Source organism: Octopus sinensis, linkage group LG19 (genome assembly GCF_006345805.1).
Source record: "Octopus sinensis linkage group LG19, ASM634580v1, whole genome shotgun sequence".
Taxonomy (NCBI): domain Eukaryota; kingdom Metazoa; phylum Mollusca; class Cephalopoda; order Octopoda; family Octopodidae; genus Octopus; species Octopus sinensis.
In genome coordinates, this window is record NC_043015.1 from 30,695,014 (window position 1) to 30,709,456 (window position 14,443).

Consider the following 14,443-nt stretch of genomic DNA (forward strand, 5'->3'; position numbering starts at 1 on the left):
GTATGTGTGTATCGTTATCATCATACATTGTTTTTATGTTCCCATTTTCTATCCTGACATGGTTGAGATTACCTGAGGTGGTGATACTCTGTGGTTAGATGCCCTTCCTGGTGTCAAACCTTACTTGTCTAACTTGAAAATAAGCAAGATGTGACATAATAATAATGAAATTATTGTATACAGTACTCAGGTGCACTACAACTTATCAGAAAGTGCATATAAAGTACATGCAGTAATGTAGAAATGTCTGGAAAGCGAACAATGCATGAGTCAGATACATGCTTGCGTGTGTATGGAGGGGAGAAAATCAGGTGTAGTGCTGGCGAATCTCAGGAAGCATGGAAGTTTTGAAGGATGCAGTGCTCTGACAACTAGTTAGTTAGTTAATTTGGCTCAAAAGCAAATAGCAAGACCATGTAGGGGGACATGGAGTTAAGTACAGGGTGGTGTTCATGTAAAGAGTTCAGGCCACTTGAGGTCAAGGGAGGCTTTGAACAAAGCGGTCGTTGGCATCTTCACCATCTCCTCTGGCAGCTTGTTCCACGGATCCGCAACCCATATGGAGAAAGCTCCTCTCCTTCGATCGATGCCAGCAGTTTGTTCCATGCTTCAGCAACTCTTAGCGTGAAAAAATGTTTCCGAAAGTCATGGAAGGAACTGTGCTGTTTTCTGACTTTGTAAATATGTCCATGATCACTGAACAGCAAAACTAGATTATGGATTATGCAGGACATCGACTGATAACACAATTACCCAAGTGTTGTCAATGTGTAGACACATACAGACAAAAAACATACCTTCTCATACACACCACCCTCCCATATCACACACACATACACACATATATCTATACACATATGCATGTGTGTGTGTGTGTGTACTTTGGAGTAAAGATTATTTGCCAACATAACATGGCAGTCCTGGTTTAGGACGAATGTTGCTGTAATTCAGCTCCAGGAGACATCGTCTCTAGCTGGCTATACGACACGATTCCCTTGTTCGAAAATATAAGGACACTCTATCAGGTGGTGGTAGTGGCGGCGGTGGCAGTGGTGATGATGATGATGATGACGATGATGTACTTGCATGTGTATTCTTTTATTTTTTTACACATTCCAGCTCTAAGGCTATGGCCATGCTGGGCACCGTCAGTGATTAGAAAAATATGGAACGCTTCACGAATTTGCATGCCATCCATGCACAGGGGCCATGCTAGTCTTCTCTGTATCGTTCCAATTTTAGAATACGTACTGCTGTAGATAGTATGATGGGATTCTGTACACTTTCTTACTACCAAAGATCACTCTTATGGTATTTGTCTACTCAGAGTTACATTAGAAGACACTTGCTCAGAACTTCTTAACTACACAACTCTGTGTGTGTGTGTGTGTGTGTGTGTCTGTGTGTGTGTGTGTCTGTGTGTGTGTTACTGAAGATTAGTCTGCAAAGTATAACATTACCTTTCTTTTTGATTCATGTGAATAAAAGAAAATTTTCTTTTTGTTGGTCGTGTTGGGTGTATATGTGAGTCATGAGGAATTAATAGTATTGTGATCAATAGACTGTTTGTAGCTTATAAGCAACAGGAACTACCTATACATATACCTTGTCATTGTGTGTGAACCAATTAGGCGTCAGGTGATATGTCCGGGTTATCATCAGCCTAAAAGGTTACGGTTCATAGACAGGGTGTGCTTCTGCTACAAACAAGAAGATAGGTCATCTTTTTCCCCCACCATAGGTGTTTTGTTGTATCTCTGAACACAATTTTCATTAGCTCATTCATCTAGATTACCAATTAAGAACTCACCTGGCCAACCAGCAATTTTTACCCTATGGTTTTGTATTCAGTCCCACTGCCTGGCACTTTGGGCAAGTGTCTTTTACTACAGCTCCAGGCTGACCAAAGCCTTGGAATGGATTTGGCAGATAGAAACTAAAAGAAGTAAGCATGGTTGTGTGGTAAGAAGCTTGCTTTGCTACCACATGGTTCAGAGGTCATTTCCACTGCACGGCACCTTGAACAGATGTCTTCTACTATAGCCTCAAGCTGACCAAAGCCTTGCAAGTTGATCTGGTAGACAGAAACTGAAAGAAGCCTGTTGTGTGTGTATGTGTATTTGTACCCTCCCCCACCACTACCACCACCATTTGACAACTGGTGCCAGTGTGTTTACGTCCCTATAACTTAGCAGTTTGGCAAAAGAGACCAATAGAATATGTGCCAGACTTTAAAAAATAAGTACTGGGGTCAATACATTTGACTAAAAATTTTTCAAGACAGTGCCCCAGGATGGCCGTAGTCTAATGATTGAAACAAGTAAAAGAAAAAATAAAAGATGTATATATATTTAATGGTTGCGTGGAAGGTGTTTGTAAGCCATTAAAGAAACACCTTCCACTCTGCAATTGTTTTCGTTCCAGCACACAATCTCAGATCAAATCACTTGCTATGCAAGTACATCTCCATATTTAATGGTCAATATATGGATTTAACTAATCTGGTGCTACTCATAATAAAAGCTCCTTTAATGGTTCAGGCTACAAAGCACATAGTGAACCAAAACAAAACAAAGGGATGTAGTGTATAGTCTGATGCATTTGAAATCCAGTAAATCCAGTTGGTAATGATTATATCATTAGAAGTGTATGAAACATATGCATGTGTACGAGAGGTGCTGAATAATTCCTAGCTTTAGGGGGATCACAAGAGGTCTGGTTGGAAGCCCTATCTTCTGAGTTCTTCTACAGGGCTTAGCAAAATGAAGGCCACTGCAAGAGCATCCTGAGAAGTCCTATGGTGATAGAAGATGGGCAATGTGTGCAGACCTCACCAGTTGGAAGTACACAGTAAGTTACAACTTCCATCTGTCAAACCATGTTTCAAACCATGCAGATATGCAACAAGACTGGGTAGTCATCTGTAAGGTCATGGATGGAAAGCCAGAAATGCCACTGACTATGAGGAAGCACAAGAAGATGACAATTGTCTAAGAAGATAGAACAATCACTGTGTGTGTGTTTGTATGTGTGTTTGTGTGTGTGTGTGTGTGTGTGTGTGCGCATGTACTTGCATTGGTGTGTGTGTGTGCGTGTGTGTGTTTGTTTGTGTGTGTTTGCGTGTGTGTGCATGTGCTTGCATTGGTATGTGTGTGTGTGTGTATGAATGAATGTACATACATAGGTAGGTAGGTAGATATCATACATAACTGCCTTTAATCTTTTACAGTCTATTTGTCCATAATGTCCCAGGTTATTGACATCTGCCATGCAGTATATCATCACATACCCTCACTCTTTTGTTATCTCATCTACAAAAACCAAATCCCAAGACCTGATCTAACCAATTCCTTATTCTCCTCTTCCATAGCATCCTCCTCTATCAAGAGCACATTGTTTTCCTGCTGCCAATCCCTCAAACATGTTGTTACATTGAAACTTGTTTTTGAGCTAAGCTGACCTAACGTAGTGGTTACTCACTCTGAATAATCATTTCGGTTATTCAGGCTGAGTAAATGAATGAATGAACCGCTTCACAAAGAGTTACTCATCGTGCAATGCTTATCATTCATTCATGTCATAGGTCCATACTAGCTCATTGCCTGCATTGATTTCTAATTTTAGCACAAAGCCAGCAATTTCGAGGGAGGCAGGGAGAATCGATTACATCGACCCCAGCACTCAACTGGTAACTTATTTTATCAACCCTGGAAGGATGAAAGGCAAAGTTCATCTTAGCAGAATTTGAACTCAGAACATAAAGACGGATGAAATGCTGCTAAGAAAATAGAACTCAAAACATGAGTACAGATGCACTTTTTATTAATAATTGCCAGAAGTTTCACAGTGACTCAAGAACCAACAGTTTCATACAAGGTCTCCAATAGAGTTGATCACAGAATTCTGTAAGAACAACTGATTATTGGAGTCTATAGAAAAATAGAATCCAGCCTGTTAGGAATGACCAAATCTACTGATGCCCAGATAAGTCATCAGCTGTGTTCCCTTCCTCAAAGTGTTCTGTTAGACTCACTTTCTTTAATCTCTTTCATCAACGACGTCATAAATGTTACCAGACACGGCACAGTAAAACTTTACACAAATGACTGTAACTTTGCAGGAGTGATAAACAAAGCAAACAATTAGATAGATGCCAGTCTGGTTTATTCGTTGTAATCCAGTGGGTGAAACAAAACAGTGTATTTTAAATGATGTCATCCACTTTAGAAAAGAGGTGACACATAAACACTCATATTTTCTTCTTTCAATTGAACTTCTCGTGTCATCAAACAATGTCAGAGATTTAAGAGTAACTAACACTATGACCCAGTGTTGCTGGGTGAGGGTGCTAGTGCATGCATATACAGCTGCGTACTGTCCTAATCTCCGACCAATCACATACAGCTTGCTGGCATTCAATTGGCGTATCAAGTTTCGGGCATTTTGATTGGGTTTTGGATAGAAAATTCACAAAAAAAGTGTCACTTCTATTGATTTTTTAATGGCTTTGCTTGGTGACTGGGGAAATGTAAAGATGTGCACGACCACCCTTGGACGGTTTTGAATGACCTTAGGAAATGCGAGCCCTCTAACTGAAAAACTGTGGATTTGTATAAAGGACACACACATAGACAAACATTTTGCCATTTATGTATATAGAGACTATTAATGACAACATCAGCTGGGGTACCCCCAATTTAACAATAAAATCTCTCTGACTCAAAGATCTTTCTGTTCTTTCCATGGCCTCACCTAGAGAACTCTTGTCTTCCTATACCAAACAAAACAAATCAGAAGAATTAGGATACCTTTGGAGGACAATTACAAATAAAAACTAAATAGTATAACAGGCCTTGATTACAGAGACTATGTCTAAAACGCTCTAATGAACCTTATGTCATTTGTACAATATGGACATATACCGTCAAATTGTATTAGCATCAGACTAGAATCCAGCATCATCTGTCCCTAACCAAATTCAAACTCATTATATAATCCCATTTCAGTACAACCCTTTTTTCCTTCCACCAACTTTGCTCTATTTATGACTACTATACAACCGAAGAGGAAATAGTTCACACAGTTTTTCAAATGATACTTCCACAAATTGTGTGTGTGTTTGTGTGTGTGTCTTTATTAATTTTACTCTCTTTGTTACAGACATGGACCGTAAAAACAAAACTAACGGAAGATTCCTGTTGAGAGAAAGCCGCATCAAGCAGAACGACAAAGTAATCTCCATGTTGCAAGATGGTAAAGTTTACCATTTCCATGTTGCGCATAAGTTTGACAACTGCTTCCAGATCGACTGTGGACCTATAACACAAGGTAAGCTTTTGTTGGAACTAAAGATGGTTTTAATGGGAAAAAATTCAAATAAAAATATTAATCTTACTTGTTAATCATGGCTTCACTTCACTTTAACTGCAAGCTTGATAGGGATTGACTGGGTAGACTTGGTTATAGCAATTGCAAAGAAAATTTCTTTGACAGTTTGGTGTTACTGTTTCGTAGTTCTTTCTCCATTTTCTTTTGTCTGAAAGGAGAAGACAGGTGGGTGAATAGTGTGTCGTTAAGTCTCATGTGTCATTGGGTGTCTTCCATCCTTTATCCCTCACTCCCTACATCCACCCTTTAACCTACCCAATCTTTACAGTTGTTGCCAAGCTCTCATCTGTGGAGGCTCATGGCTTAGTGGTCATGGTGTTGGACTCGTGATTGTAAGATTGTGGTTTCAATTCCTGGACCAGGAATGCGTTGTGTTCTTGAGCAAAACACCTCATTTCACATTGCTTCAGTCCACTCAGATGGCAAAAATGAGTAATCCTGCAATGGTGGGAAAGATATATGCCATGAAACCGGGAAACCGGCCCTTATGAGTCTGTATGACTCAAGAAAATACCTTTACCTTTTTATTTACCTCTCCTCCCATCTCTCATTACCCTATACACTCTTGCAAACCCCTGCCCAAACCTCCTAGATCCTCTGATCTTCACTCATTTCTGCTCATTTTGTACCATGAGAGTTCACCTGGACACTTCATTACCACTATTTATCTCTTTACAGCTCCTACTGATCAAATCAATCTCACCTGCCCTTCTCAATGTGAATAGCTTGCAACTCCTCTACACAAAAACCCTCTCTGCTCTGACCCCTAACTTCCTTCCTACATGAAGCACTCATTACCTAGCGTAAAGTTGCCCCCTCTCACTTCAAGTTTCATAGTCTTGAGAGCTACTCAGTCATCTCACTAGTACTGGTGGCATGAAAATTGCACCCAATATATTCTGTGGTTGACAGTAGGAAGGGCATCCAGGGGCAGAAATCATGCCAAAGCAGACACTGCGGCACAATGCTGTCCTTGGACCTTCTGGATTTTGTTGGATCATCCAAAAGAAACCAAAAGAAGGATATGCTTAGAAGCGATTTTCTTCCCCTGAGCAGCAACTCTCTTTTTTTCTCCTATGGCTCTACCACACTATATACAAATTCCAGGAAGCCCACCACATCCAACCCATGCCAGCATGGAACATAGACGTTAAAGGATGTTGAGAGTCGACCATAACGAAATTTGAACACAGAAGACATGATTTAGCAGAGCAAAGAATCTTGTCTGCTGTTCTACGAATTCTATAGATATGTGTGAAAATTGTGTGAAAATTGCACCCAGTATATTCTGTGGTTGGCAGTAGGAAGGGCATCCAGGGACAGAAATCATGCCAAAGTAGACACTACAACACATTGCAGTCCTTGGACCTTCAGGATTTTGTTGGATCATCCAAAAGAAACCAAAAGAAGGATATGCTTAGAAGCAATTTTCTTCCCCTGAGCAGCAACTCTCTTTTTTTCTCCTATGGCTCTACCACACTATATACAAATTCCAGGAAGCCCACCAAATCCAACCCATGCCAGCAAGGAACATGGACGTTAAAGGATGATGAGAGTTGACCATAACGAAATTTGAACAAGGCGGCGAGCTGGCAGACTTGTTAGCACGCCGGGCGAAATGCGTAGCCGTATTTCGTCTGCCGTTACTTTCTGAGTTCAAATTCCGCCGAGGTCGACTTTGCCTTTCATTCTTTCGGGGTCGATTAAATAAGTACCAGTTATGCACTGGGGTCGATATAATCGACTTAATCTGTTTGTCCGCTCTGTGTTTAGCCCCTTGTGGGCAGTAATGAAATACATAACGAAATTTGAACACAGAAGACATGATTTAGCAGAGCAAAGAATCTTGTCTGCTGTTCTACGAATTCTATAAATATCGCAACTTTCGTTGCCTAACTTGTCAGGTTGAAGCTGATGTTGTTTAATGTAAACTCCAGTGATTCATTAGCACTGGTGTCTGAGAGATAAACGTAGGTAGGAAGAGATAGCAGTGTTTGTATTTCGTGTGGAGTTGTATCAAGTAATTGATTCTTGTTTATCTGTCGGGAGTAAATATTTATATTTTAAACTGCATTTCTATGTGTCCATCCTCCGATTGCCTTTAGGTGTTCTGTCTGTGCACATGCACACTTGTGCAAATGTGTGAGTGTGTGGAGTCTATCATCATTTTTACATCCACTTTTCTATGTTGGTGTGGACCAGTCATGTGGTGTGTGTGTGTGTGTGAGTGTGTTTGTGTGTGTGTGTGTGTGTGGTGTGTGTGTGTGTGTGTGTGTTTGTGTGTGTGTGTGGAGTCTATCATCATTTTTACATCCACTTTTCTATGTTGGTGTGGACCAGTCATGTGGTGTGTGTGTGTGTGTGTGGTGTGTGTGTGTGTGTGTGTGTGTGTGAGTGTGTGTGGTGTGTGTGCTTGTGTGTGTTGAGTCTATCATCATTTTTGCATCCACTTTTCTATGCTGGTGTGGACCTGGTCATGTGGTGTGTGTGTGTGTGTTTGTGAGTGTGTGTGTGTGTGTGTGTGTGTGTGCTTGTGTGTGTTGAGTCTATCATCATTTTTGCATCCACTTTTCTATGCTGGTGTGGACCTGGTCATGTGGTGTGTGTGTGTGTGTTTGTGAGTGTGTGTGTGTGTGTGTGTGTGTGTGTGCTTGTGTGTGTTGAGTCTATCATCATTTTTACATCCACTTTTCTATGCTGGTGTGGACCTGGTCATGTGGTGTGGTGTGTGTGTGTGTGTTTGTGAGTGTGTGTGTGGTGTGTGTGTGTGTGTGCTTGTGTGTGTTGAGTCTATCATCATTTTTGCATCCACTTTTCTATGCTGGTGTGGACCTGGTCATGTGGTGTGTGTGTGTGTGTTTGTGGTGTGTGTGTGTGTGTGTGTGTGTGTATATGTGCGCATGTGTTCCATCTTAAACTGAACATCAACCTAACACATTCACTGTGTATGTGCTTTTGACTTTCGTTGCTTTTGCTTTTATTTTTGGTTTGCTTCTCTGTGTGTGTGTGTGTGTGTGCGTGCGTATGTGTGTGTGTTTGTGTGTGTGTGTGGTTATTGTAGCGTTTAAATAGCTGGAAAAGAGAAAGGAAGAAATTATGCTAATTATGTATATTGTTTAAGATTATATTGATTTCAAGAGGGTCCTCAGTATGAGAGAAGGAGATAGAAAAGGTAAGAGAGAGAGAGAGAGAGAGGCAAATATCTATTTGTTGGAAAATATTGATAAATACATAAATTTGTGTGTCTGTGTGTTTGATCGGCTCCTTTACAGCTTCCACCTATCAAATTTCACTCACAAAACAGTGATCAATCCAAAGTTATAGCAGAAGACACTCGCTCTAGGTGTCAAAAGCTGGGATGGAACCTAAATCTATATGGCTATAAAACGGACTTTTTACACACAGCCATACCTGCACCTCCTTACCTTCCTACCTATCTATTTATCAATCTATCTATCTATCTGCCTGTTTGAATACCTGTCTGTCTGTCTATCTATCTGTCTGTCTGTCTGGCTGTCTGTCTATCTGTCTATCTATCAATCTATCTTTCTGTCTGTCTGACTGCCTGACTACCTGTCTATCTATCAATCTATCTTTCTATCTGTCTGTCTGTCTATCTATCAATCTATCTTTCTATCTGTCTGTCTATCTGTCTGCCTGACTACCTGTCTGTCTGCCTGACTACCTGTCTGTCTGTCTATCTATCTATCTTTCTATCTGTCTGTCTGCCTGACTACCTGTCTATCTACCTATCTATCTGTCTGTCTGTCTGCCTGACTACCTGTCTGTCTGTCTATCTATCTATCCATCAATCTATCTTTCTGTCTGTCTGTCTGTCTGCCTGAGTACCTGTCTATCTATCTATCTATCTATCTATCTATCTATCTACATATTATCATCATCATCTTTTAACATCTGTTATCCATGATGGCATGGGTCGGATGGTTTGATGTAATGTAAGGAGTGCAGGAGTGATGTACATTGATCATCATGAGGAATGTTTGAAGGATCTTGGGAACAGGAAGTTCCCTAGTGGTCCCCAGCCGCAAGTATATCCCTGTTGGGAGAACGTCTTGTTTGCCGTAGATTTTCCACAGACACAGGGACAGGATGGGTTGAAACCACCGGTTGCTGGATACTTACTCTCTCTTTTTACTCTTTACTCTTTTACTTGTTTCACTCATTTGACTGCGGCCATGCTGGAACACTGCCTTTAGTCGAGCAAATCGACCCCGGGACTTATTCTTTTGTAAGCCCAGTACTTATTCTATCGGTCTGTTTTGCTGAACCGCTAAGTAACGGGGACATAAACACACCAGCATCGGTTGTCAAGCAATGCTAGGGGGACAAACACAGACACACAAACACACACACGCATATATATACATATATATGACGGGCTTCTTTCAGTTTCTGTCTACCGAATCCACTCACAAGGCTTTGGTCGGCCCGAGGCTATAGTAGAAGACACTTGCCCAAGGTGCCACGCAGTGGGACTGAACCTGGAACCATGTGGTTGGTAAGCAAGCTACTTACCACACAGCCACTCCTGCACCTAGGTTTAATAAATTATCAAATTATCATTATTTTGTGATTGTTTTGTGATTTTTTTTTTCTTATTTGCTTCTTAATCAATAGGTATCGATAGACTGATCAAGATCCATCAACACAAACCAGCTGGATTGCCATGCTGTCTGACGAGCTTCGTTCCCGGTAAACCACCACCTGCTGCCCTTCGGTGTCAAGGACCAACCAATCTCTTGCACAAAGCTGTTCAAGATCGTAAGTATATGAATCTGTAGGCATAGAAACATACGGTGGCCAAATTCTTCATCAACATCATCTCTACATCACTTCTATTTAAATTCCAAACTAGTGAGAGTAAGCATTTGAGAAGTTAACCCTTTTGATACTAAAATGTCTGAGACACTCTCCTTTCCAGTTCTATCATATAAACTTCATGTTTTAAAGCAATTGAAATTAAAATCTTTCATTAAAACTTCACATTGATTTATGTTCCATACACCAGGTTAATAAGGGCATATTCATTTTACAAAAGTTTCTCACGGTTTTTAAATTTGATTGAAGCAAAGTCTAGGTGATCCAGAATTATACAGCAACTCTGGGTCACCTCTGATTCAGGGGACCTATAATCAAGGGCATTGCAATCATGATCATTCTACCATTCATTTTAATTCAAACTTAGTGTCTTTCAGGGTTACATTACCAAATATGTGACATTCATTCTTCAAGGGTCACCAAAATAAGTACAAATCAAGTGCTAGAGGGGATTTAATTGACTATAACCTCCCCCAAAATGTGTGGTTTTTGTGCCAATGTGAACAATCATTGTTATAGTGTATTACCAACCATAAATTCTCTTCTTTAGTTTAATCATTGTTTTTGCATTGATGATGATGATGATGATGATGATGGTGATGATGATGATGATGACGATGATGACGATGATGACGATGATGATGATGATCCTTTCTATTATTGGCACAAAGCCTGAGATCTTGTTGAAGGGTGGGGGACAATCCTCAATGGTGAAGTCAACCTCGGTGGAATTTGAACACAGAACATAAAGACAGATGAAATGTTTCAATGCATTTTGTCTAGCATGCTAACAATTCTGCAAGCTTACCACCTTAATAATGATAATAATTGATATGTATATGCCCACCACTAAAGATTTTGCTTAAGCTACCACCCTGATAGTAATAATACACATTTCTAATATGGCCAGAATTGAAGGTTGGGTAGTTGATTAAATTAAACCTAATTCTTAACTGGTACTTTTTACTTTATTGATCTCCTACAAGCATCAAAGATGAAATTGATCTCAGGTTGGAACTTATATCATAAAAAGTCAGAAAAATACCACAAGGTATTCTGTTTGATATTCTAAATATTCTGCCAATCTATTATCCGTAATGATAATTCTAACTTACAGACGAGGTGAAAAACTTACAGATTAGTCAATTAAATAAACCCCATTATTTAACTGATACCTTATTTTTTCTACCTCCACAAACTCTGCAAAACCAATGAACACACTCCCTACCAAATCCTGAAACTGTACTGACATCTACATCCATCCTATCCACAGCATTAAGGACAGTGTTCACAAGTGTACAGGCAATGCCAAAATTTTTCATAAAGCATATATAGGCATGACCTCCAACACTTTTAAATTAAGTTACAATTTATATATCTATTCCTTTTACATAATCAAACTTATTAACTCAAATAAAACCCCAACAGCTGGCTAGATCCACAATCAAAAGAAAGAAATCTATAACATACAAACTCCACTGGAAAATCTTATCCAGAACCTATGTCTCTTCTATTTTTTTTTTGATCATTGAGGAGGGAGCTAGTTTCCAACAAAGATACAAGGCTCCATCTTTGGGATGTATGTATAAACAATAACACAGATGGGTTGAGATATATTTTAGTGCACTGGTATGCTATCCCCAAATCTACCTTTTTTGCTTTTACCATTTAAATACTTGATTCTATCGGATCCAGAAAATTTTACACACATACACACACACATATATTTATTTATTTTCTTAATCTCCAGAAAATACCAAACTCTGTGCTAAAATCCTAAATTCTAAAGAATGTCCAGATATCAATACAAGAAACATAGATGGTAAGTGAATTTTTATACATTTAATTGATGTGGTGTGCGTGTGTGCATGCGTGTGCATTTGATAAACACTGAGGACATGGATTAACAAGATTATATGTTTTAGCAAGCAATTATGCAATCCTGGCAAATTTGCCAAAATGCATCTGTTTTATAAAACAGAATATCGTATGTTTTTATATTTTATTAATACTGTATATATATATATATGTGTGTGTGTGTGTGTATATATATATGAAGATAGATAAAGCCAGTCTATACTGCTCTATAAGTTATACTCTATAACTCAGAGTGTGCTTCTTTTTTGAATTAATGATTTACAGTCACCATATATATATATATACATATATATATACATACATACATACATACATACATACATACATACATACATATATACATACATACATACATACATATAGGGAGAGTTTACAAAAAAAACAAAAGACGAAGACAGGTGGTGTACAAAGCAAACAGATGTATTAGTATAACGCTCAGGAATAGAAAAAGTCTTTTACGTTTCGAGCCTAAGCTCTTCTACAGAAAGGGACAGAAAAAACAAGGAGAGAAAAAAATGTGTGTAGTGGCAAACAATCTATCATGGTGGTGTGTGTGTGTGTGTGTTTGCGCACATGTGTATTATGATCCTCGTCTTCTGATGCAAATTAATCAAACTCCTATTCTTCTTCAATTATCCTGACCTGTTTTAAGAATCAAAACCATCATTTTTCTGAGAAGCATCAGGATGTGTTGGAGCTTCACTTAGCTTTTCAGGACATTAAACAATTGAGAATCAGCTTTTTTATTCCTGAACAGGAAGCTAATCTGACACATAATGATAGGAACACAGAACAATGTTAAAACATCAAAATACTTAAATACTCTTTAATTTCATTGCTTTGTATTATGCTTTTGTTTTCCTTGTTTAGTTTTGTTTTTTTTTCTTTTTGTGCTCCACCCTGGATAAGTGTTACTTTCTCGTAGGTTCTACTCTTTATTTTTAGCATTTTTAAAAATACAAAACTACATTAAAATTTGATAATTACATATATAACACGTGTGTATATGATACATATATAATACAAAACTACATTAAAATTTGATAATTACATATATAACACGAGTGTATATGAAACATATATAATACAAAACTACATTAAAATTTGATAATTACATATATAACACGAGTGTATATGATATATATATAATACAAAACTACATTAAAATTTGATAATTACATATATAACACGAGTGTATATGATATATATATAATACAAAACTACATTAAAATTTGATAATTACATATATAACACGAGTGTATATGATACATATATAATACAAAACTACATTAAAATTTGATAATTACATATATAACACGAGTGTATATGAAACATATATAATACAAAACTACATTAAAATTTGATAATTACATATATAACACGTGTGTATATGAAACATATATAATACAAAACTACATTAAAATTTGATAATTACATATATAACACGAGTGTATATTGATATATATAATACAAAAACTACATTAAAATTGATAATTACATATATAACACGTGTGTATATGAAACATATATTATTATAATACACAATACTACATATTAAAATTTGATAATTACATATATACACGAGTGTTATGAAACCATATATAATACAAACTACATTAAAATTTGATAATTACATATATAACACGTGTGTAATGAAACATATATAATACAAAACTACATTAAAATTTGATAATTACATATATAACACGAGTGTATATGATACATATATAATACAAAACTACATTAAAATTTGATAATTACATATATAAAACGTGTGTATATGATACATATATAAATAAACAAAAACTACATTAAAATTTGATAATTACATATATAACACGAGTGTATATGAAACATATATAATACAAAACTACATTAAAATTTGATAATTACATAATAAACACGTGTGTATATGGAAACATATATAATACAAAATACATTAAAATTGATAATTACATATATAACACGAGTGTATATGATATATATATATACAAAACTACATTAAAATTTGATAATTACATATATAACACGTGTGTATATGAAAAATATATAATACAAAACTACATTAAAATTTGTTGATAATTACATATATAACACGAGTGTATATGATATATATATAATACAAAACTACATTAAAATTTGATAATTACATATATAACACGTGTGTATATGATACATATTAATACAAAACTACATTAAATTTGATAATTAATATATAATACGAGTGTATATGATACATATATAATACAAAACTACATTAAAATTTGATAATTACATATAAACACGTTGTGTATATGATACATATATAATAACAAAACTACATTAAAATTTGATAATT

The 14,443-nt window shown here is 37.1% G+C and overlaps 1 protein-coding gene and 1 non-coding gene across 4 annotated transcripts in view; one reads left to right on the forward strand and one right to left on the reverse strand.

Annotated features, from left to right (window-relative positions):
• Positions 1–14,443, forward strand: part of LOC115222174 (tyrosine-protein kinase HTK16) — a 94,543-nt gene that overhangs the window by 32,704 nt on the left and 47,396 nt on the right. For all 3 annotated transcript variants that reach the window (XR_005002971.1, XR_005002972.1, XM_029792320.2), the window contains exons 2-4: positions 5,161–5,328; positions 10,027–10,170; positions 11,978–12,049. Coding sequence is in view for 1 of the 3 variants with exons in the window: in XM_029792320.2 (XP_029648180.1) it covers positions 5,161–5,328; positions 10,027–10,170; positions 11,978–12,049 (384 nt within the window). In the remaining 2 variants the exon portion in view is untranslated. The remainder of the gene's footprint in view (positions 1–5,160; positions 5,329–10,026; positions 10,171–11,977; positions 12,050–14,443) is intronic.
• LOC115222422 lies at positions 1,160–1,266 on the reverse strand. The gene has a single exon (XR_003882710.1). It is a non-coding gene; the product is annotated as a U6 spliceosomal RNA (small nuclear RNA).